This window comes from Mesocricetus auratus, unplaced genomic scaffold, assembly GCF_017639785.1.
Source record: "Mesocricetus auratus isolate SY011 unplaced genomic scaffold, BCM_Maur_2.0 Super-Scaffold_100011, whole genome shotgun sequence".
Classification (NCBI taxonomy): domain Eukaryota; kingdom Metazoa; phylum Chordata; class Mammalia; order Rodentia; family Cricetidae; genus Mesocricetus; species Mesocricetus auratus.
In genome coordinates this window covers 27,383,567-27,408,979 of record NW_024429195.1, presented here as the reverse complement: position 1 = coordinate 27,408,979, position 25,413 = coordinate 27,383,567, and the positions used below count along the sequence as shown (strand labels likewise).

Here is a 25,413-nt window from a genome sequence, read left to right as displayed (position 1 = left end):
AGTGGAAGAATCAGGAGACACAGGCTTCCCTCCTGTGCCCACCTGTGGACCCCTCCTGGTTGGAGTCTTTTTTAGGACACTATTATTCCCATTCACTGGGACCTAAGAGAAGCACTGGCAGGGAATTGTATTTCTTTACCTATGACATAAGTGGGAGAGATTCAATGAATTTTAATGATTTAGTACAGTAATCGAGATGTATGTGTGTGTACACACAAAGTATATATGTGTATATATACACACGTGTATGTATATGCATATCAGTATATATATATCAATAACAATAACAACTCCACATCATGACAATATTTTGGATATACTGGGTTTTATTACAATCATTATTCCCTGTTTTAATTTTAATATCAATACTAGAAAATTCAATATTACACTTGTGTGTTACTCCCTCCTTTTATATTGCATATTGCTGATTCAGGGGATTGCTTCCCATTTTAAAATTTAGAATTCGGGAACAGAGCTCAGGGGAAAAAACCGCGAAATCATTTTCTACTGCGAATAACATACATACATATGACTAATAAATCAGCATGACCTTATATACGAGATTAAATGTCCCCTTTGGTGTCAGCTTTACTACAGCTGTACCAAGAACCTGTCATTCCAGCTTCCTAAGGCAGTGTTGGGTCCTGATGGGGCGGGATCCGAAAGTCATCCAATCAGCAGCCCGACAGTGAGACCTTCCAATCAGCCGTGCAGAAAGGGTGGAGGGGGCGGGCTTTCTCGTTTTGTTTCTGAAGTCCAGGATCTTGGAATCCTCCTCAGGCTGGGTCTCTTCCGGTGTGGACGCTGGCTCGGCCTCGCCGCATCCGTTTGCCCTGCGTCTGGCGGGTGCCGGGCCATCCACGGGAGGACACGGACGCAGCAGACGCCGGGCCACAATGGTGAGTGTGCATGGCGCCGGGCCACTGGAGGGAGGCTGCGTGGAGCCGACGGGAACCGGCTGCGGCCGGCGGTCGGCGAGGGAGGACGGAGGGCACGGCAGCGCCTGCTGCAGAGTGTGTGCGTGGCGCGGCGAGGCCGGGGGCCGTGCCGATCTGCGGGGAGCGGGCGCCGGGAGGGAGGCGCTGGCGGCCCCGCCTTCCTGCGGCCGGCTCTGGGGTCGGCCGGGCCGAGCCCCCGCTGGGCCGTGTGCTGGAGACCCCGGCGTCCTGCCGCGTCCCCGAGCTGCTGGGCGGTGGGCTCCCCTTGCTGCGGGCGGGGCGAGGCCACCCTGTCCCGAAGATCGCTGGAAAGCGGCTTGCTCCCCGGCTGGAGTCCTCGGCGCTCCGGTCCAGCAGTCCGGATTGTGTGGCGATGAGCAGGATCGCCAGCGGGTGTGCCAGCCTCGGTGTGCGTTTCCCGCAGTGGAAGGAGCCGAGTTCTGTGAGGTGGCCGGCCCCTCCTCCCGAGAGTTCCAAATGCACGCGAGGCAGAGCCTCATTTGCGAGCCTGCTCTTCCCCTAGCCTCGCTTCTCCCATGGGCGGTGGAAGATCCCTGTCTCCCGACCGCATTCCCTAACACTAACTTAAAAAAAGGAAAAAAAATTAACGCCCGTTTCCCACGCCGCATTTCAAGTAGGTTCTGTTTGGTTGGTTTTGATTTTTTTTCCTCCACATACCGTGTGACACCTTTTAAAGGATTTTCTCTGTGGATATTTCAATAAGATAAATGGATGCTTTATTTCAGCAATCTTAATGCCTCTCCTTTTGTCTTCCTTAGACGTGGGAAACCAGTCAGAATGCTTTGGGGTTGAGCATCCCCTTTGGAGGTTTTACATAGTGTTGGTCTGTCCTCATCTTACTCTCCATCCCTTTCCTTGCCCCGGTTTCAGTGATGCCTAACACCAGCTACCACGCATGTCTCTGGTGTCTAAGAGCATCCAGTGTACATATTTCTGGGCTCAGTTCGTCTTAGCAGCCTGAGGCGTGAGGGTCGATCCTACTGGGGAGGCACTAGATGTCTTGGGCCTAGAAGAACCTCTTGGTGTACCCTCATCTGAAAGGCACTTAAACTATTTGATAATATTCTGTGCTTAGGATGGGGAAAGACTCTTCTGCTTGCTTAATTAAATCTTTGGTGCAGGTTTGCTAGAACGAATCTAGGCTGCCAAGTAATCCTGGGAAGTGTGTGCTGTAAGCCAATGAAGGTGGCTGCTTTCTGGTCCTGCATTGCTTCTGGGGATGAGACGTGGTAGGGCTCATGGGCATGTTTGTACCCTCGTTTAAATCCACTAGTTTTTCTTGCTACACTGTTCTTGTATTATTGCTTCTTGGTCGTTTTTATCTTCTGAGTGGGACAGGTGCATGCCAGTCACGGTGTTCCTGTGGGGTCAGAGGACAACTTGCCGGGCTTGATTCTGTCCTTCCATAAAGTGAATTCAAGGGACCAGATTTCGGTTGTGAGTTGTGGCAGCAAGTGCCCTTGCCTGTTGAGGGGGTTGACTACTGACAGCAGTCATTGAAAAGAAGTTCTTTAAATAAAGGATTAGTAAAAGGCAATTTTCTTTACACATGGAAACCTGTTTTGTGAGTTTACCTTTCTCAGCATGAAGCCTGTCAGCAAGGAAAACCTGCCTGTGGCCCCGCCTTTCTCAACAGGGGACCTGGTAGCCCTAAAACAAGCAAGGCCTCATTTTTACATATGAAACCAATTCAGGCCAGTAGTTAATCCCGGCCTCAGCCCCAAACCTTTTTTATGTATGAGACTCAGATAATTTAAACCTTTTACAGTTTTTTTTTAACTTGTATCATCAGCAAATAACTCTATAACTTTTGTACCCCAAGTTGTTGTGAAGCCAAGGTCGTGGGGTTACATAGGCTAGCTATGAATGGACTGATCTGGCAGCTCTAACCTAGTGGCAGGGGCTGGCTAAGGTCAGCTAAACTGTCTGGTAAAGCTAGGGTCCACCGCCAACACCATCTCAGAGATCTGACAAGGATACATCTGAGTAGGACGTATGGACCAAATGGCCTCTGTACCAGTGAAGAATGATGAAAACTTACCAGCTGTCTGGATGGGCCGCCTGGACTTCATCTCAATGGCTTCGTTGGGGGCAGAGGTTCCGGGGCAACATCAGTCCTTGGCCACCAGGACCAGAAAGACCCAAGAAACTTCCCTAAAGAGAGGTACTGACCTACCTTGGCAAGGCCAGGAGGGGCAGTAGATTTTCCAGTGTCCCATTTCCCCACAGTTTGGGCAGGGTCCTGATGGCTGGCGAGCTGGAGGGCGATTCTTCGCCCAGTGACTGTGGCAGCCATATTTGAGTCCTATTCCAGGTGAAGTCCACTGCCCTGCCTTCTCAAAGAAGACATTAGGGCTGTGGACAGAGCTGGCGTTTCTGTCTGTCACAGGAAGTTGTTTTTTTTTTTTTCATTAAATACCTCAAAGCCATTTTCCAGCAGATCTCTCTGAGGGATTTGAGGGCTGTCATTGAATTTGTCAAGTATACCCGATTTGACACAAACTTAATTGTTGTAGGCTTAGCCTTGACAACAAGTTCAGAAGGCTAAAGGTTGTCCCTGTAAATGAATCACATTTGTGTACTACAAGTTATGCCCTGAGCTCATTAAAGACCAATCATTTATGAGGTTACTGATCATAACCTGCATGTCCTAATTATTTTTATAAGATTAGGATTTTACAGTTTTATTCCTGTTAAGTTTCAGCCTGAATAATTGTAATTGAAGATTAAGTTGAAGATCCTTTGGTATCAAAATAAAATTTTAAACCATAAATTTAGTTCACAGAGAGACTGGGAACCTTGCTTTCCTGGTCCTTATTAGTGTACTTTTATAGAATATCACAGTTTCTTGTGTGGGTCAATTTATCCAAGTAGCTGAAGCTTTATAGAATATCACAGTTTCTTGTGTGGGTCAATTTATCCAAGTAGCTGAAACTTAAAAAAATTAGGAAAGACAAAGAGGCTAGACATACATCCTCAAGTTAGTTTTTGCTAGCTTGAATGGACCTTAGGATTTACAAACCTTATTCATCAAACATGTTCTTTATCTAAGTTTTTAGAAACATGGTGTTGAACACAGTTAGCAGGGACGTAAGTAGTTAGACATACATCTCTAAGTCAGTTTCTGCTAACCTGAGTAGACCTTAAGTCTTATTCCAGAAGCCTTGTTCATGGTTTTGCTCTTATCTGTTATTTTTTTTGTCTCAGGACAAAAGTCTGTCCTAATCCAAAATATCTTGGAGTTCTGGTGTTGCCTCCTTAATCTAAAATAGGAGATGCAGTGATAATTGGAGGGCTCAGTAGGACTAAGAAGTTTTGTAGGTGCTGCCTTCCTTGGTTTATGTCACATGGTCACCTTAACCAATATGGTGATGAAGTTCCATTGGCTGCCAGTCACATGGTGGCTATTTATTCCAAAGTAAACCATCGGGCACACACTTTGTTTTCCCTTTTTATAAACATTTTACTAAGCAAGAGTTGAATCCAAGTTATATAGAAGTATGTTGTAGCAAATTAAGATTATGTATAGATTTTTTTCCTATCATCATTTTCTAAGTTTTCAGCTAACTTTTTTATTGCAGTTCTTTTAAAAACCACACTCAGCAAACTTACAAATCCTGAGATATAGAAAGTTTGCACTTCGGCAAAAGCTCTAGAGATATAAGATAAGGAAGTATTCAGAAAGTTAAATAAAACCACGAAAAGGAGAATGAGATGAACAGTAGTAATCCTTATTGGGAATAGTTCACTCTTTAGCTGTGTTAAAGCACACGGTGGCTTTTCCTGGGCAGTTCTGTTCTGCCTTCCTTCTCCCTGTTACAGTCAGGTGGCTAACCTGACCCAGGACACTGAGACTTTGGAGGAAACTTTTAAATAAGCCTGCTTGGATCTGGAGAGAGGCCATACCTCAACTCCAGAGCCACCTTTTTTTTTTTTTTTAGCAGAATAGTATAAAAGCCATTTTTAATATTTATACCCAGAGGCATTTGTGTCTTTGTAAGACTGAATCTGGTGATCAGAGGGAGGGGCTAGGCAGCTTAGACAGAGAAGGCTTAGAGGAGGAGCATTTTTGAGAGGAGTAGAGAAAAGGGGATTTTTGCATCATTTGCTTGTGTGGTGGCAGTTGTGACAGTCTGAAAATGTGGCCATTTCCTGGCCATTGAGGCTGATTATGTAGTCTGTACTGAGACCAAACTACTTGCAGTAAGACAGCAAGGCTTTAATGGAATCCCTGAATCTAAGGAGGAAAGAGAAAAGAGGAGGCAGGTGAGGAGTCTAACGCGAGGGGGAAGAGCCTTGCTTAGAGATGGGTGCTGAGAGATAGAGCCAGTAGGAAAGCAGAGTGAAGAGGAGGTGGGAGGGGCTTAGGAAAAAGTGTTGTAAATAGCAACTCCACCAGAGGGAGGTCCCATCATCTTAGAGGCCTGGGAAGGTGAAGAGAAACTAGCTGCCAGCTGTACCTGCTGGACTTCTGTAGAGTAGGCTCCAGGAGCTGAGCGAAGCAGGAGGATCCAGTGAGTGGGACAGAGACCCAGCAGGGCGGAGGGGGAAGAGGAGAGAGACAAGTGGTTAGCCATGGTTAGAGAGCAAGCTCCGGGAGGGAGCCGAGAGAAAACAGCAGGAGCAGAGTAAGGGAATGGCAGAGATTTAGGGGAGTCAGAGTCCAGGTGACAAGACTTTCAATTTGGGGCATCCCCAGGTGGACCTAGAGACTTGTCAGAAAGATACCCAGGATCAGTGGAGGGGTGTCCTTTCTCCATATGATGGTACACACCCCAAAGGGCATAGGGAGGCTTCCTGACAAACCAGTACACTTGTGTGGTAAACTCTTGGTAAATAAAACCTTAAGAGATTTGCCTTTCTAGTGAACAGAAACTTCTAGGATTGTTTACCCAATAACAATCCTTATGTTTACCTGACCAAAGTCGTGTTTAGGACAGTGTCACCAGCACTGCCATTTTGGGGCAAAGGGAGCTTTGAACCTGACAGTATTTACACATTTTATTCCATCTTTACAACTTTGTAAACTGTGCATTTAAGTTTAGAAATAAGGGTATTCCAACACCCAGATTTAACAGAGAAAAATGAAGCATGAGAATGCAACTTACAGAACTACTGGCTTCAGAATGCAGTTTTTAAACAGACTAAAGACAGGTTTTTGGTAAAGAGTAGAAACAGTTGCTAGGCCAGCAGGATTAAATTCTGCCATAGGACTCCAGGGATCTGTGTGGGAAGTTGAGCAGGAGCTATTCAAATGGGAAAGTGTCTCAGAGGAAATTGTCACATTGTCCATTCCAAAACGCTTGAGAGAAGGTGAATTTATTCTTAAGTACTGTAGTAAGTAGAAGCGGAAGAGGCAGTGCCTAACCATTGTATTGTTTTTCTAACTCAGCTTTTTATTAAAAATCTGCATTACATGTAATTACTTGTGTGTATGTATGTGGAGCATGTATGTACCACAACACATATATGGTGGTCAGAGGCTATCTTGTAGGAGTCAATCCTCTTTCATGTGTGTCCTTAGTATTGAACTCAGATTGGCAGGATTGGTAGCAGACACCTTTACCTGCCTGAACCATCTTGTTGGTCATCAATATTTTTTAAATTGCAGGCAAAAATCAATTTTGATTAATTTACTTATAGAATATGATTAAAATATTACAACATAACATCATATTTTGTAAAGGTAGTTTTGTTTAATTTTTATTTCAGTTTTCAAGGGTGTATTGTATGCTTGGCATGTTATATTAAAACACTTTTTTTTCTTGGTTTTTCAAGACAGGATTTCTTTGTGTAGCCTTGATTGTTCTGGGACTCTGCTCTGTAGACCATGTTGACCTCGAACTCACTGAGATCCACCTGCCTCTGCCTCTGGAGTGTTGGGATTAAAGGTATGCACCACCACTGCCCAACCTAAAATACATTTATTATCATGGGCTAAATTAAAAAAGCAACTATCTGGAAACCACGTATTGTTACACATTTAACCTTTGAAATATCTTCAAGTTATTTCTTGTTTACATTTTAATTATAATACACACCTGCCTGTTTAATGGGTTAAGCTGGTCATGGTGACCTTTATTTCTTCCTTTGTGAGTTTGATACTCTTGTATGTCCATTGTCACGTATGTACTGCCCATGATCCCAGGCCTGGAATAAAGGTCTTAGACAAATGCACCTGATATATTACTGAATTGGTGTTGGGTGGAGTTACATGTAAACATTTATGGGTGTGTGACAAAATGCCATAAATGAGGAAAACGTTCCTGGTCTCTAATAGATTAGTTGGGGGATTTATGCATTAGTGTATGAAAAGTTGAGCGCTATTTAGTATATTTTAAATGATCAGAAAGGATAGTTGCCATGCTGCTATTACAATAAAAAGTAAATTCCTTAAAACTCTTTCAATTCAAATCCATTAATGAATTCTCTTGGTATCTACCTTATTACTTTTTTTTTCTTCTGTTTTGGACCACTAGTACTGATATTACTACTGAGCTTGCTGCATTATCAGAAACCTACTTCAGTTTAGAACTACTGAATTAGAACCTCTAAGGGATGTAGCTTAGTTATAGATCAGTTTCCTGGCTTGTGTAAAGCCCCAGGTCTGAGCCCCCCCCCAAAAAAAACCAGGTAGCAGTGTTTCAGAAAGTCATAAGTACCTTTCTCAGTATGTCTTCTTTACTTGAAAAGTAGGCATACATTATCTTATTAAATAGAACTTTAACATGCAAATGCTTGTGTTGATGCCTTTACATTTAGTTTTTCATAAAAGTACAGTATCTTCCCTGTGGGTTTTATGTCATCTTTATTGGAGAGTTAGGTAATACATTAGAAATACCACTATGTTAAGATGGTTTAGGGAATAGTTAAGATCACCCACCTATGTGGAAAGTAGCTCTCCTTAACTCATTTCACCCGGGGGTCAAATTAAGATTGGAGTCAATAGCCACATGATCATTGTGCTACTTATTTTTATTTCAGGAACCATTGACCTTCAAAGATGTGGCCATTGATTTTTCTGGAGAGGAATGGGAATGCCTGAACTCTGAACAGCAGAATTTGTATAAGGATGTGATGTTAGAAAACTACAGGAACCTGGTCTTCTTGGGTAAGGTAACTTCCCTACAGAATTACTAACTCAGCATTAGCATTCAGTTCCCTTTCATTGTTAAATATATCTTGAGAGCCTCTGTTTTCAGGAGAGAAATGTGGGAAGTACTATTGAAATAGATAATAAATATTCCTATTTTTTATATTTATCCTCACTTCTCTCTTCAGGTAGTATATATTCCAAATTAAAATTTGTGGTAATTATAGCAGCCAAGCGGCATAAAGTATTATAATTTACATCTTAAAGTCCAATTATTCCTTCTTTATCTGTAATTTGGTAGTAGACAAAAGTAGAGCTCAGAATCTGTAAATTGCAAATATATTACTATATATCTGTAGGGAAATAACATTTGGAAAAATAATGATCTAGAATATTGTTATTTTTCTATTGCTTTTCTTCTTTCATACTGAACATAATTCTAGTCCAGATATGTTAGTAGTGGTAAGGAAAATCAAGTTAAGTGTTGTCACGGAAATCAGTGGGACAGGAAAAGAAGGAATCTAGGATACTTTATTGAAGAGAAAAGTTACTTACAGGGGATGCACTCTATCGTCTCCAAGCTGACAGAGTGTCATGTTCTGTTTTCCAATAACCAGGTCTTGCTGTGTCTAAGCCATACCTGGTTACCTGTCTGGAGCAAAGGAAAGAGCCCTGGAATGTAAAGAAGCAAAAGACAATGGTCTTGTTCCCAGGTCAGTAGGAATGACTGAAACAGAGCACAAAGATGAGATCAGACTCGAGATCGCCAGGCCTAAAAGATGTGCTATGAAGCTCTGTTCAGAGGCATTGGTTTCTCAGAAGTACAGTTCTGTTTGTCCTCTCATTGTCATTGAAGAGCACTTCCTACTGTGATTACCATCCTTTAAAGTTCTCTAAGCCTAGTCCTCCTGCAGGGATCCCCTGCACATTAACAGTGGTAGCAGAAACCTTCCCCTTCACCCGTGGGAGCTGTGTAATGTGCCAGTTCTTTCATAACGTTTGGGGGCCTCAGAAAATCTGGGGACTATAATATGTTATGTGCTAAAGAAGTTTTCTATTGACATCATTTATATATTTGTTTGTTTATTGTCTCAGAGCTTCTTATAAACATTTTAATGGGTTTTCTGTGATTTTTGTCTACCAAACACTGACTGCTAATGATTTATAGTTTTCCCTGTGCAGCTTTGGAGCCTGTCCTGGAACTAGCTCTTGTAGATCAGGCTGGTCTTGAACTCATGGAGATCCACCTGCCTCTGCCTCCAGAGTGCTGGGGTTAAAGGTGTGTGCCACCACTGCCAGGCGAGGAGCACTTATTTTCTTCCAGAACCATTGTGTTCAGTATTGATGGCCATAGATTTTTTTCATTCTGCTGTTTGATGTTTGATAAATTCAGCATGATTTTAGATGGTAGATTTGTAAGTTGTGTTCATCAGAGTCTAGTGAGTGAAATAAATTTTTTTGTCTTGATTTCTTTCAGCTATGTTTCCTCATTATGACCAAGACTTTTCACCAGAGCAGAATATAAAATATTCATTCCAGGAACTGATCAGTGGAAGCCATAGGAATTGTGGCCTTGACAGTTTGTACTTTAGAGAAGAAAGGGAAAGTATTGAGGGGTGTGAAGTCCAGAAGACCTATGATAATGGACATAACCCTAACCAGTTTGTGACAGCTGGTAATAGGAAAAGCTGTACTCCCGGTAGAGGGCAAGACCATGAAATGGTTCAGGAAAACTCTCACACAATGCCAGTTACTTGTGAACAGCCATGTGCTTCTGTCAGCAAACATCAGAATCAGCCTTTGAAATGTACCTCTTCTTTCAAAGATAATCTGGGAAATATACAAACGGACCTAGTCCATTCCTCTGTTAATGACTTTAACAACTTCAAATGTAGCTTTGGGCTAAGCTTTCATTCAAACATTTTTGTAGATGGGGAACTTAAAAATGAAGAAAGAATTTCTAAATGTAATCAATTTGAGAACTCCAATGTAAAAAATTCACTAGTATATGATCAGCAAATAGGTCTTTCATATGCCAAAACACAGAATTTCCATAAATATGGCAGGTTCTTTACACATCCAGTATCACCTAATCAAAATTCAAATACAGATATTTTAGAAATCCAGTATATATGTAAAGAAAATAGGAAGGCCTTTACTGATGAGTCTACCTTAAGTAATCACCAGGGCACGTACATTGGAGAGACAGTATATCAATGTAATGAAAATGATAGTGACTTAACCCACGTGCCAAATCCTGCTAATCATCAGTCTGCTCATTTTCCAAAGAACTTTTATAAGTGTTACAAATGTGACACAGTCTTTCATCAATACTCAGAACTTATCATCCACCAGTATATCCATATTCAAGATCAAATTTCCAAGGGTATGGATTGTAACACAGCTTTCAATAAAAGTTCCAGCCTTACTAGAAGTCACACTGGAGAAAAACCCTACAAATGTAAGGAATGTGGCAAAGCCTTTACCTATTGTTCAAGCCTTAGACAGCATCATAGAATTCATTCTGGAGTCAAACATCACAAATGTAAAGAATGTGGCAAAGCCTTTTACCATAAATCACTCCTTACCCAACACCAGAGCATTCATGCCGGAAAGAAACCCTACTGCTGTAAATTCTGTGGCAAAGCTTTTAATCAAAGATCAACTGTTACTCAGCACCAGCGGATTCATACTGGGGAGAGGCCCTACCACTGTAAAGACTGTGGCAAAGCTTTTCATCAGAGATCAAGCCTTAGCCTGCACCAGAGAGTTCATACCGGAGAGAAGCCCTACAAATGCAAAGAGTGTGGCAAAGCCTTCAACCGCAATTCACTCCTAACGCAACACCAGAGAATTCATACTGGTGAAAAGCCCTACCACTGTAAAGATTGTGGCAAAGCATTTAATAAAAAGTCAAGTCTTACTCAACACCAGAGAATTCATACTGGAGAGAAGCCCTATTCTTGTAAAGACTGTGGCAAAGCCTTTAATCAAAGATCAAGTCTCAGCCTACACCAGAGAGGTCACACTGGAGAGAAACCCAATAAATGTAATGAATGTGGCAAAGCCTTTAACCGTGTTTTTTTCCTTACTCAGCACCAGAAAATTCATACTGGAGAGAAGGCCTACCACTGTAAAGACTGTGGCAAAGCTTTTAAACAGAGATCAAGCCTTACTCAACACCAGAGAGTTCACACTGGAGATAAGCCCTATCTTTGTAAGCACTGTGGCAAGGCCTTTACTCAAAGGTCAAGCTTTACTCGACACCAGAGAATCCATACTGGAGAGAAGCCCTACAAGTGTCAAGATTGTGACAAAGCATTCAGTCGTAACTTACTTCTTATTCAACACCAGAGAATTCACACAGGAGAGAAACCTTACCATTGCCAAGATTGTGGCAGAGCATTTAATCAGAGATCAAGCCTCACTCAGCACCAGAGAGTTCACACTGGGGACAAACCCTTTTGTTGTAAAGACTGTGGCAAGGCCTTTACTCAGCGGTCAAGCTTTAACCGACACCAGAGAGTCCACACTGGAGAGAAGTTGTACAAATGTAAACAGTGTGACAGCACCTTTAACTGCAGTTCCCACCTTGCCGAACACCAGTGCGCTTCCTTAGGCAGCTGCTTCCAAGACACAAAGTTTCTCCAATATATGTGAGTTATTGTTCTGTTAAAGCCAGTTAGCAAACACAGATGGATTTATTTTTAAGACATGTAATGTGCTTGATTATATAAAAGATATTTCTCTCTGTTGTTGTAATACCTTACTGGATTTGCCAGAATCACATTCTGGTTTAATTGAGTAATATTTTGCTTTCTTGTCATTTTGTCAACTGGTTTTGTGTAAATAATTACATTCTCAAGTGTATTTCCCAAACACTGTACAGAATGTATACATAAAACTTATGCTGTTACGCAGGGAAACCCTGTCTCGAAATATGGAAGAAAAAAACCCCCAAATCATACATTGTCCAATGTATACATGAGACTGTATACCAGGCTTCACACTAGAGTGGTTTTTGGCAGGTACCATTCAGAGTCTCCCTATGACTTAACAGTCCCATCTCTAAGTTGTGTAGCGTAGAGCTTGGCTGTCTCCTCCGGTTTGTTTACCATGTCTTCCACAGCACAGTTAAGATGACATTCTCCATGAAGATAACTACAGTAAGCAGCTTTAACCCTGCATGTATCCTATTTTCTTCAGCCGTGAAACTGAGAAACCATAGAGCCCAGACAGCAAAAAAGAAAAAAACTTCAAGTACATATTGAATTGGTCTGAGGATCTTGACTTTTGAGTCTATTGCTAAAACAACTGCAAATACATAGCTGGTGCATGCTGAATCCACACTTTATAAAATTAAACTACATTGGGGGAGGGCTGTTATGTGCTGCAGCATGCATGTGAGAGTCAGTAGGTAATTTATAGCCAGTTGTCTATCATTTTGTTTTTGGAAGTGGAGCTCAGCTTGGCTCATCCGGCTTCTACAAGCATCTTTGTCCGAGTCATCTCTTCAGTAACTGGACTTTAGGGTCTAGGACTTTTCTGGCATGACTAGAACAACCTGTATTCTATAGAACCCCACTGTTTTCCACCCTGCTGTAATTTCAAAGTTAAGCAGACCAACTACAATTTCAGCACAGTGTGTATCATCTCCCTGTGATTTGAAGACGTGACATATTTAAAAATGAGAATGTACAGAAAATGTAGGGAAATAGTTTTATGTTGAGAATTCAAAACAGACTCCATAAAGCTAAAGGCCTTTTGGGGTAAGTCTCTCTACAGTAGAGATGTTGTTTTCCTCAGCTGATGGAGGTGCAGTTCTGTCACTGTCGAAGATTTTTACTGGAGCTGTTTAATTCTCTATGTTGGCCTAGCGTCAACCCGGGTCTCACCTGCCTGACCATTCTTTGTGCAAAGTCCAGGATCACTGAGAACTATCTAACTGCACCCAGGACCTGCCAATGTTTTAGGGGTTCAGATTGCCCACTTGATTCAGGATAACAATATGTCAGAAAGAGAAATGAATCAGAATTCCTTCAAAGAAGCAGTTTTGGTTCTATAGAGGAATCATTCCAGTTTTCTGGTACTCAAATAGGGAAACCTGTGGTCACCTACAGGCAAAATATACTCAATAAATACATTTCTTCACATAGCTCTTCTTTACAAGACTATAACAAGACATACATGTACACACAAAGCTGTCATGACTGGAAACTTAGAAAACTTCAGTGTAAAGCAAGTGGATAAATAACTAAATTTTGTATGATGTGATAAGTATGAAGAAGGGAAGGAGTTATTGATAAATTTGAATTTTTTGGAAAAGATTAATTTATTGTATTGTACATCCGATACGCTTCCACAAAGTCATTTTCTAGAAGAGTTGTTATTTTTGTGTTGCTTTTACCTTGTTGGAAGATTTAGACTCTTAATAGAATTATCTTAGGGAAATTTGAAGTTATGTTAACTTGGCTGTTTTGTGATATTAAGTTGGAAAATTATTATAGTTTGCTTTCTGTTGCTGTGATAGATAACCATAACCAAAAGCAGCTTGGGAGGAAATGGTTTTTTAGCTTCCTTTTCCAGGTAGCAGTCTGTCATAGGGATGTCAGGATAGGAGCTAAGGCAGGAGCAGAGGATGGAAATGTGGAAGAGAGATGCTCATTGGTTTGCTCCTCCTGGCTCCTTCCCGAAAACATGCCAGGACTACTGGTCCTTGGGTGGCACTGTCCACAGTAAACTAGGTCCTCCCACATCAGTCAACAATCAAAACCCATTACAGACACGGTTAGACCATTCTGATCTGGGCAAGTTCTCAGGCCCTCAGCTGAGACACCCTTTCCGCTTGAGTCTTGGTGTGTCAAGTTGACAATAAAAACAACCAAGGATGGTAAAGTGAAAGGACAAGAGAGTAGCTACTGTAGCAGTACAGTGACCAGACGCCTGCATCCGATGCTCAGAAGGTAGTCTGAGGCCCTGCTCACCTTGAGGTCAACCAGCTGTCAGAAGAAGAAACAATGGGTTAGCACATTCGGTGGATGCCCTGGCCTCAAACTTTTCCCAGGCCTAAAAGAAGATAGGTCTGTTTGATGGGACGGCACCGTGGTTTCTCATTAAGTCTGTATCCAGAAATGTTCTCTCAGATACTCTGCGTTTTGATTCCAGAACGTCTAGTAGCTGCTCCTAATGCAAACGACAAGTAGATACTCAGTAAAATTTCCTCTGAACTTAGGAATTTTCCTTTGTCCCATTTATGGTTAGTTCTTAATTCTCTGCATGAAAAATAAATGAGTGGCATGGAAACAGTAGCAACAATTGGTTCTAAACAGTACCCAAATTCTAGGTCTTTTTTTTTTTGGTTTTTCGAGACAGGGTTTCTCTGTGGCTTTGGAGGCTGTCCTGGAACTCGCTCTGTAGACCAGGCTGGTCTCGAACTCACAGAGATTCGCCTGCCTCTGCCTCCCGAGTGCTGGGATTAAAGGCATGTGCCACCAACGCCCGGCCAAATTCTAGGTCTTATGTTAAGGAATGCAAATAATATGAAGTCTCCAGCTCACAGTTTCACAATGTGCTGTGAGCACACAACACCTACTTAAATGGACATTTTTAAGTGACTATCTCCATCTGTCTTCCAAATGGTAACTCACGGACAGGTGGCTACAGCAAATTTTAAAGAAGCAAAGAATGCTGTAAGATTTATAATATCCGCTGAGAACCAGGAATATGTGTTTTGTGAACAGATACTTTGCATGAGTTTTGCACTGTGCTTTTTTCCAGTGTAGTGCTACACATGGTGGATGTAAACACCAACAAGGAGCTTCCTTAGGATGCTGGTCATGAGTGCCCCCCCTAGTTCCATCCAACTCACAGACTCACAATTCCTTAAATTGGGCTCTTATGATATCACATGATGTTTCTTCCGTCAAATGCAAAGTCACTAACATAGGTCCACAAGGTAGTCTGCCTGTTTGTTTTTGTGCCAGTGCCATGCTGTTCTTTTAAATTTTCTTTGAGAATTTCATAAATATGTTTTGAGCATGTTTTTACTCCCACATCCTCCCCAATCCCACTCGGTTGCTGTTAGGAGTGTATAGTATAGTTTGATAATGCTATTTCTAGCAATACCTTTCCTACTCAAGATTAAGTTATTTGGGGGCATTTTTTGTTTTCATACACATTTTAGGATTTAAATATATTTCTATAAAGAATGTTGAGAATTTTGATTAAAATTGCATTGAATCTGTGTATCACTTTTGGTGCTATGAATTTAGCACAACAGTGAGTACGGGAGGTCTTCCTGTCTTTAGTGACTTGTGCACTTTTGTTGTAGAGGTGTTTAACATGTTTGGTTAAGTTTACAAATCCTAGGTGTTTTGTGTTTGTGTCCATATACATGTGAGCATGTGGAGGCCAGATGTAAGCCTTAGGTGTTAGTCCTCCTCCTCCGGTGCTGTCCACTTTGTCTCCCTGGTGTGGAATTCAGCAGGTAGGACTAGGCTGGTTGTCGGCAACCCCTGAGAAGTGCTTTCTTGTTCCCACTACTAAGATTTGGGCACACACTACCATGTATGTACTTACTTACATGGCTTCTGGGGCTTGAATCCAGGGCTTCATGCCAACTGCTATTTCCCCTACACCTAGGCATGTTTCTGAAGATACCACGGATGGTGTTTTCCTAACTCCTAGTTCATGAAGTTTGCTGGTGCATGGAGAAAAGTGATTTTTGTGTGTTGGATTTGCGTCTTGCTTCTTTGCAGAAATTACCAGATGTAAGAAGCATCTGGGACTTTTGGGTGTTTTAAGTATAGTATATTTTCTACCAGTCACTTATTTAATTTCCTTTGTTGTATCCCTTCATTTCCCTTACTGCGGTGGCTAGGATTTCAGCAACTACTTTGATCAAGAGTGGCTAGAATGGACTTGTATCTCCTTCCTTTTTTTTCCCATGCAGTGTAGTACTGGCAGTAGTTTTCATGTGTTGAAATATGACCCTTCTCTTCAAGACTAGTTTCTTCAGGACTTCTATCATGAGTGCTGAATTGTGTCAGAGGTCATTTTCAGTATCCATTAAAGTGACCATGTGGGCTTTGTCCTCATTTCTCTATTGATTTGTGTATACTGAACCATTTTTCATCCCTAATGTGAAACCAAGTTGATGGCATACGATCTTTTTGCTGTGTTCTTGTATTGAGTTTGCAAGCATTTTATTGGGGATTTTTGCATGTAGGCTTGTCATGAAGGAAATTGGTTTGTAGTTCCCTTTTCCCCTCCCTCCCTACCCAGGTTTTTCTTAGCAGGGGAATGAGTTTGAAAATACTCTCATTTTTATTTTTATAGAATATTTTGAGAGACATTGGTATTCGTGTTCTTTAAATGTCTGGTGGAATGCTGCAGTGAAGCCATTGTAGTCCTTGGTTTTCTTTGTTGGACAATTATTACTACTTCCATCATATTGTCAGTGACAGATTTCTTTAGTTTCTTTTACCCTTGTAATGACTGTGTGTCCATAAGAACATTCTATGTTTTTCAATCTACTGAAATATATTTGTATATTGTCTGTGTATTTCATAGTATCTTGAAGTATCATAGAAGCTTGGATTTCAGTAGTATCAGTTTTGTTTGATTTTTTAATTTATTCGTTTCCAGTTTTCTCTCTTACTTGTGTCACTGAGGCTGTTTTCCCACTTTATCTTTTCAAGCAGGTCGCCCTCCATTTTGATCCTTCATGATTTTCTCTTTTCCCATTTCATTAATTTGAGATCGGAACTTAGTATTTCTTTCTGTAGATGTTAGGTATGGCTTATTCTTGTTTTCTGCAACCTAGAGATGGCATCGGTGGGTTATTTACTTGATGTCTCCTTAATGTCCCTACTCATGAGTATGTAAGTTTCTTTCTTAGAATTGATTTTGCTGTAGCTCACAGACTCTTATAAGTGTTTTTTTAAATTTTCATTTGATTCTACCAAGTTTTAATCCTGATTGATCATTCAATAGCACATTGTTTAAGTTTAATGTGTTAGTTTTATTTTCTCTTTCTGTTGATTTCTGGGTTATGCCATTATGATCTGATGGAATATAAGAAGTTATTCAGTATTTTTTATTTGTTAGGATTTGCTTTAGGGTCTGATGTAAACTGTTTTGGAGAAAGTTTCCTGGACTGCTGAATTCAATGTGTATTCTGCAGCTATTGGAATATTCTTTGTGTGAGTCTTGAGTCTAGGCTGTTTGGCCTTTGGTACATGTTAAAGTTTACTAATATTTTGTCTAGGTGCTTTGTGTATTGATGAGAGTGGGATGTTGAAATTATCTACTATTGTATCTGGATTTATCTGTTCTTTATGTCCAATAGTGTTTGTTTTATGAAATTGTCCCGCCAGTATTCACTGTGTGTGTATGTACACAATTGTTTTATCTCCTTGATGAATTGTTCCCCTTATTAGTATTTAATCATTTCTAGTTTCAACTAATTTTGCTCTGAAATCTATTCAGATATTAGTATAGTCCAAATAGCCATTTTCATAGAATATCATCTTCCATCTTTTCAGGCTGTGTTTCTTTGCCATTGATGTTTATTTCATGCAGGTAGCAAAAATTGAATCCTTTTTAATTTAAGGAGCCAGCCTGATTTAATTAGATATCTAACACTGTTTACATTTAGGTTTGTTATTGAAAGATACATACTAATTTCTATTTTTTCTGGTTGTTTGGAATACTCTATTATTTTCTTCCAAATTAATCATAGCATATTGATGCTTTCATTGTGACCCTGTTTCTATCCTAATTATCATTTGTTTACTAAGATTTATTCCTTCTTAAGCTCTTAGTTTTGTATGTATTATTTTCTTAGTGTAGGATTCCTTTACATACTATTTGCAATACTGGCTTAATGGTGTAGGATTATTTTAGTTTACAGTTTTCTTGGAAGGCTTTATTTCTCCACTGATTTTAAAATATAGTTTCCTTGTAAGCTTTACTGTGGGTTGGTAGCTGTTTTCTTTTTCAGGGTTTGAAATAACATCATTCCCTGTTACCTTGGCCTAGAGATTTTGCTGAGAATTCTATTGTTTTGACCAGTTTTCCTTCGTAAATAACTAGAGGCTTCTTTTCTTGGAGCTTTCAGTGTTCTGTTTGGTGCTCATGGGATTTTACTAGAATGTTACAGAGAGAGGTGGATATCCATATAGTTCTTTAGATTTGAGGTATTTTCAGCTACTTTATGAAATAGGTTTTATGTGTTTTAGGCAGTATTTCAGCACCCTCTTCTATACAAAAGATTCATAAATTTTGTCTCTTAATTGTGTCCCACAAGTCTGGAATAGTATGACCATGATCTCACATTTTTATTACTCTCTGAATGCAAGAATTCATTAGCTTTGTGCTCAGTCCCTCATAGTCCTTTGCCTTGCTCTAGTCTATTGGTGAAGCTTCCTGTGGAGTTCATTTTTTTAAGCTTTCCAAGATCTTTTCCCAGAGCATCTTATTTCTTCTCTTTGCTTAGTTTCTCATCCAAGTTCTGATTAATTTTTAAAAGTTTTTTTCTTTTAAAGTTATTGATCATTTCTTCCCATAGGCTTTAGAATATTTTGTCAGGCATTTCATCTGCATCATTATCTTAACATTTTAATATTTATGGGTTATTGACTTTTGGTGGAGTAACTTTTCTTGCTTTTTCATACTGTGTTTACTTTTTTGAGACAGATACCTTTCCCACTGTTACACGAGAGTCTTAGCAATCAGCCTTCTCGTAAGGGCTCAATCCATGAAAACCTGAGATATGACAGTACAAAACCAAACCAAATATGCAAATATAGCATGAAACAACAGCACACGCTACATTTCCAATAACAACAGAAAAGGGATGCAAAATAAGCTAGATTAAAGAAATGGAAAACTAATAGTTTGAAAGTGAATGGTGGGAGGGAAAAAGAAGATAGGAAGAAAACTGCCAGATCAGACTTGAGGAAAGAGTGAGGGGAAGCAGTGCAATGAGAATGAAAAGTAAAATCTCCCGCGCGGCAGACGTGGACGCAGCACTTTCCCAGGGCTGTTTCACAAGGTAGCCACATGTGGGAAGCGGGAACAGTACACTGTCTTCTCTGCGGATAGATAAAGTAACTGGCAGTATGGAGGCGGATCCTTGTGTGCCTGTCAGAATTAGCTAAGAGTGTCTACCATAGGGTTCTCTGTATACCAGTGTGTGCTGATAAGGGATACTGCAATACTGCTATTTATGCAAGACTCCTGTCTTCTGATAATGTGGATAGGTGTCAACAGGCACCTGAGTCACTGTCCGTGTGGCTCTGAGCATGGGACATATGAAGACAGTGGGAACATACCCTCTATGTATCTCTGAGCGTGGAAGTGGTGACCAAACCAATCTGCTAGAAACAGCAAGTCTCAGACACCAAATGATCACCTAGCCCTGGCCATGCTTCTCCATCTCAACCTCATGTAGATGTGCACACAGCCAGTTTCACCCCCTTTGGACGGTGGACCACTGCTTTAACTAGGAAGAACCTAAGAACAGTAGTCTTGCCATGTAGAATTGTGGTAAGAATTTTAAGTAACAATTATTTCCCAGGGGTAGCTGCCAAATTTCCGTTATATCACTAGTGACTAAGCATCATGCTCAGGGATCGCAGAACTGTTTTAGACCCTGCAAGCTGCCAAATAGTGTGTTTTCAAAACTGTTAGACTTATGTCTTGGTGTAGCCCTGCTGAGTGGCAGCTTCCAGTCTACTCACCATCCCCCTTAGGTACATATTGTTAATACTGTGTTTCCATTACAGTGACAAGGCCTGAAATTTCTAGATTTAATCTGACTGCAGTTCACTCCAATCTGGATGGTGGTAGCTTGAATTGAGGGGCTTCCAAGTGGAGCCTGATCTCTTGAGGCTGGAGATCGCTTGGATCTCAGACCATCTTGCCCATGAAAAGACAGGCAGGAGAGCCAGAAGCGCTGCTTCAGTGGGTTGGTGCATTAAGTCTCCAGAGAAGAGGAGGAACTGGTTGGTTCCTGAGCTGGACAAATAAGATCTCAAGGCAAGATGACATCATGGAAAATGCTAAGCCTGCTAAATTTGGTGTCATGGGCATCTAGAGACCTCCGTCAAATGAGAGACCCACCCTGATACATCCCCAAGTGGACTGCGATGAGGGCCAGGGGCACATCATAGGATTCCCAAGTACTGATGGCAGACCAGACCTTATCCCACAAGAGCAGTGATTACTGCTGAGCACCACACAATAGTCCTTCACTCTACCTACTGACCCCATTTTGTAGGTAGCCAAGTTACCATGGTAATAGCAACAGCAGGCCCTGGGCTTGGTGTTCAGGGTGAGGAGAACAGAGGATGTGTCCACAAATATCCTCAGGTCAGGGAGCTGCTCCAGGTTGTAGAGCTGGGCTTGGCCAACATGAAACTTCTCACTGAGGTCAAGGAAGCTTAGGTACCAGTTGCCTTGGCCTTCTGCTTCTACCGCTTCCCAGTGTAGAGAAATAGCAAGTCCCATTGACAAGGGACAACTGCAGCTCACTTGAATTTTGCTAAATCCTTCCCCAGAGATGTGAGATTAAAAAAAGAGAGAAAACAATAACCACATTGTATCCTGAGAGTTAAACTTTTAGTGAATTTTGCCTTATCTAAAACCAAACAGCAGGAAAAACAAAATCCATTGTGAATAAGTGAAAATTTTCCATTCTTCTCAATAACCTTGGTAAAGAGCACTAAGCAACCAAGTATGTAGAGGGAACCACCTGCTATCTTTTCATCAGAGAACTAACAAGTCCGTGCAGCTGGAGTCCAATAACTATCTGAACTATCTATCATGGTGATAACAAGATGCAATCGTGCTTGTCAGATGCATACAAAATTAGGGTTGGGGAGGTGGGAAGGGGAAGTCTCACATTTGCCTACCTAGGTAAATTCTGTCTTTAGATGTTCTAAAGACTCAAAAGAGGTTTTTCTGCATGCAGCCCAGGCTTTACACATTTCCAAGGGATGTGCAGATTTCCCCACAGATTGTCTTTGAGGTTTGTTAAGTCTACAACTTAGGCGAGACCTTTAGAGCAATGTTTCTCAACCTGCCCAGTGCTGTGACCTTTTAATACAGTTCATGTTGTGGTGGCCCCCAACTATAAACTTATTTTTGTTGCTACTTCATAACTAATTTTTACTACTCTTATGAAACATATTGTAAATATTTTTGGAGATAGAGGCTTGCCAAAGGGTGATGGCCCACAGGTTGAGAACTGCTGTACTAGAGAGAATACTTGCCCAACAACATCTTGAACAAATTGAGGCTAGTTATTACTTCAGGTCTCCATAAACAATGAGATTTATATCAAAGTACCTTCCGTGCCTCTGCTTTATTAAATAAATCCGTAGTTGGCATTGACAGGTGTCCCCATTGCTTTGAAATTTACAAAAGAAAATAATTCTGTAGAGAATTTATTTAGATTCACACATTAAACTACAAATCTGCCAAATGTGATTTCTTTAAAAGGTCACCATATCATGACCTAGGGAATCAATCGAGGATGGGCAGTGGTTGTAAATCTATATGCATTTATAGCCCAGCCTGGTGGCACATTTCCAGCATTTGGGAAACTGAAAGAAAACCAAGAATTTGTGGCCAGCTTGAGCTACATAGCAACATCCTGTATCAAAACATGCACGTAATAGTGAAGCACCCAACTTCATAAAATACATGACCAGACTAAAAAAGATAGGCTCAAATTTAGTAATAGAAGTTTCAAAATCCTAACAACAGACAATTAGTGAGACAATACATCATGTCATACATTGTTAACAGGAATTTACAAACAAACCTTAATTCTTGTATGTTCTGACCACAATAGAATGAAACTATAAGTTAACAAAAGCTGTACTGGCTAGTTTTTGTTTGTTTTAAATTTGACACAAGCTAGAGGCATTTGGAAGAGGGAACTTCAACTAAGAAAATTGCTCTTCCATATTGGCCTGTGTGAAAACTTCTGGACGTGTTCTTGATGGACGACTGATGGGGAAGGGCCCAGCTCAGTGTGGGTGGTAGCACCTTGGGTTGGCCTTGGTGCTCTAAGAAAGCAGGCTGAGCAAGCCAGTAGAGACAAGCCAGTAAACAGCTGGTCTCTACTTTTCCTGCCTCAAGTCGGCTAACAAATTCCTGTCCCTGACTTGTTTCCATGATGGATTTAATTGTTTAAGTGTAAGCCAAATACTGCCCCCTAAACAAGTGACTTTTGTTCATGGTGTTTACTGTGGCAACAGATATCCCAATTAATACAGAAATTGGTGCCAGGGTTGTGGGGTATTGCTGTGACAGACCTAACCATGTGTCTTTGGGGAGGTAAGAATGTTAAGAACAGTGAAAATTATGAAAGTCTGGCTTGTGAAACTTTAGAGGGAAGAAAAGACTATCAGGGCCATTCATGTGATATTAAGAACCACTTAAGTTGCTGTGTGGTGGTGGCACAAGCTTTTAATCCCAGCACTCAGGAGGCAGAGGCAGGAGGACCTGTGAGTTTGAAGCCAGCCTGGCCTACATAGTTCCAGGATAGCCAGGATTACACAGTGAAACCCGTATCAAAAAACAACAAATACAACACAAACAAACAAAAAGAACCACTAAATTGAAACCTTTGATGGGACAATTGATGTTGGCCAGCTGAGGCTGAAGAATCAGCTGTGAGATCCCTAATGATATTCTGCTATACTTAAAGACTCTAGTCTAGAAAACTTGTCATCAGAGAGGCTTCATTCAGCAACTAATGGGAGCAGATTCAGAGACCCACAGCCAGATGTTAGGTGAGGCTTAGGGAATCCTGCAGAAGAGGGAGAGAGGATTGTTGTTGGAGTCAAAGGATCAAGGACCACTATAAGAACACAGACCACAGAATCTCATAGGGTCTCACAGAGACAATCAGGGATTCTGTATGGGCCCTCTCTTTATATGTTATAGTTATATAGTTTGGTGTTCTTGTGGGATTCCTAACAATGGGAGCAGGGGCTGTCTCTGACTCTTTCGCTTTATTTTGGGACTCTTTCCTCCTAAGGGTTGCCTTGTCTAGTCTTGATATGAGGGGCGTGTCCCTAGTCTTATTGTAACTGTTATGCCATGTTTGGTTGATGTCCCTGGGAGGCTTACCCTTTTATAAAAGGAAACGGTGGAGGAGTGGGGGAGAGGGGAAATGTAGGATGTGAGGCTTGGAGGAGAGGAGAGAGGAAAAACTACAGTTGGGATGTAGTACATGAAAGAAGAATTAAAAAACCCATCATCATTGAGGATCATAAACCTGGGAGCACATTCAGGCTGTGAGTCAGAGGGGGCCAAGGCTGCATCTCATGTCAGCTGAGCTTGGTAATGGTTAAGAGTTATCCAGATGGTACTAATTTTGAAATATGAAGTGGGCATGGAGAACAGCTGAGGCGTGGCATCATCCACAGGGTTAAAGTTCCTGGAGAGAGCACAGGAAAAACTATTGGTGAAAGTTCAGCTTAGTTGAAATAGAAAATTCCAACGTTTTGGAAATGCCCCTACTATAGAATAACTGCCAAGGACAGTCTGAACCTAAGAGACAAGCTGTGTGTACTGCCAATGGTGGGGCCAGAGGATCGTGCCCAGGGGTTCATGAATAAGTCCCAGACATCAAGGACTAAACTGTTGGACTTTGGGTTGGCTTTGATCTGATTGTAACTGTGTCCTGTTTCTTCCCTCTTGGAGCAAGAACGTATTTTAACTCATTTTTTAAAACTTTACAGGAACTGACAGCTATTAGACCTTAGATATCTTACAGGAACTTTGGTATTTTAGAGAGACTTGGACTTGTAGGAAAAGTGGCTGTTTTAGAGAGGCCTGGAAGTTTGAGAGAATGAGCTTTAAAAGTGGTTGAAATGTTTTTAAAGGCAGAGAGACTTAAAATTGGAATGTTTCCAATTGTGATATTCATTAATGACAAGTCTTGGGAGGAGCAACAAGGAAAGGTGATAATTAAACAGTAATGTGTTTATGTGTTAAGTTGTTCTGCTTAGTCTTTTTGTCAATTTGACATCAGCTGGAGTCATTTGAGAAGAGGGAACCTTGATTGAGAAAATGTCCCTACAGATTAGCCTGTGGGCAAGCCTGTGGGGCATTTTCTTGATTAATGATTAATATCGGAGGTCTCAGCCCACTGTGGGTGGTGCCACCTCTGAGCAGGTGGCCCTGGGTGACATCAGGAAGCAGCCTGAGCAAGCCTCAGGGGTCAAGGCAGTCAGTAGCACTCCTCCATGGTCTTTGCAGCAGCTCCTCAGGCTCCTGCCTTGAGTTGCTGCCCTGACTTTGTTCGGTGATGGAAAGTGGCCTCAGAGTTGTAAGATGAAATAAAACCCTTCCTCACCCAGTTGTTTTTGGTTGTGGGGTTCTATCGCAGCAACAGAAACCTTAACTCAGAAAGCTTAGAGGGTGTTAAAATATATTGAGATTAGGGAACTTTTTTTGTTCGTTTGTAACAACCTGGGTTATTCAGAAAGCCAAAAAAGATGCTGAAATTTTTCATTAAACAAAAAACTAAGAATACAATATACCCAAATCTGTGGTGTACAGCAAAAGCCACAATGAAGGAAATTTGTAACAATAAATGCCTCCATTAAGGAATAGAAATGTTTTAAATAACTTAAAGTTAATAAATAATAATTTATTTAAGCAGTCAGAAATGCAGTGTCCTGCAATGTGGAAATCAAGACTGAGCCAAGGACTTGGAGAAGGAGGAACAGTGTAAGGCATTGAGAGGGGTCCATGTATAAGACACACCAGGAGAAAGCTTGCCAGCATCTGTCCTGAGTACTCGGACAGAAAGAGCAAGGCCAAGAGAACAACGACCTCAGCCCATGACCTCCTTCTGGCTGGAGGGCTGGCATCACAAGGATCATCACAGGAGTGAAGTACCACCAGTCCTTCTGTCACTGAAAGGCGCCAGCCTGCATACCCAGGGATCCGAAAAAGGGACAAACTCAGTTTAATGGAGAGAACAGTTTGCTCCACAAGTGGCTACAGAATAAATAGAGAAAATAAATAAATATAGAAAAAAGTGAACCATGTTGAATCCAAATGGAAAGATGAACATAGACATAAACTTTATGAATTATGCAAAAATTCCCTAAAATATTGTTCATTATGTAAATGGAAAATGTGTAAAGATTATAGAGGAAGTTCTACATAGCCTGTGTCCTTGGAAAAGGTGCCATAGTGAGTAAAGGCGCCTGCTGCCAAGCCTAACTATATGAGTTCAATTCCAGAGACCTACAGGGTGGAAGGTAAGAACTGACTCTCACAAGTTGTATTCTGACTTGTAAAACTAAATAAATATATAATTTTAAACAA

General features: G+C 41.1%; 1 protein-coding gene across 3 annotated transcripts; it reads left to right on the top strand.

Annotated features, from left to right (window-relative positions):
- Positions 1–709: 709 nt before the first annotated feature.
- LOC101836438 (zinc finger protein 345) lies at positions 710–25,413 on the top strand. Of its 3 annotated transcripts, XM_005069702.4 has the most exons (4): positions 710–899; positions 7,944–8,070; positions 8,670–8,765; positions 9,530–25,413. In XM_005069702.4, the coding sequence occupies exons 1-4, from the start codon at positions 897–899 to the stop codon at positions 11,710–11,712; spliced, it is 2,409 nt and encodes an 802-aa protein (XP_005069759.1). In that variant the 5' UTR covers positions 710–896; the 3' UTR covers positions 11,713–25,413. The 3 variants fall into 3 exon arrangements, with proteins under 3 accessions (XP_005069759.1, XP_040610430.1, XP_021082569.1); XM_040754496.1 differs by lacking the exon at positions 8,670–8,765 and having other exon boundaries at positions 719–899; XM_021226910.2 differs by lacking the exon at positions 710–899 and having other exon boundaries at positions 7,943–8,075.

Coding starts and splice junctions, on each gene's coding strand:
- LOC101836438 (XM_005069702.4), top strand. Junction 8,071..8,669: donor CAGGAACCTGGTCTTCTTGG/GTAAGGTAACTT, acceptor TCCAATAACCAG/GTCTTGCTGTGTCTAAGCCA. Junction 8,766..9,529: donor GACAATGGTCTTGTTCCCAG/GTCAGTAGGAAT, acceptor GATTTCTTTCAG/CTATGTTTCCTCATTATGAC.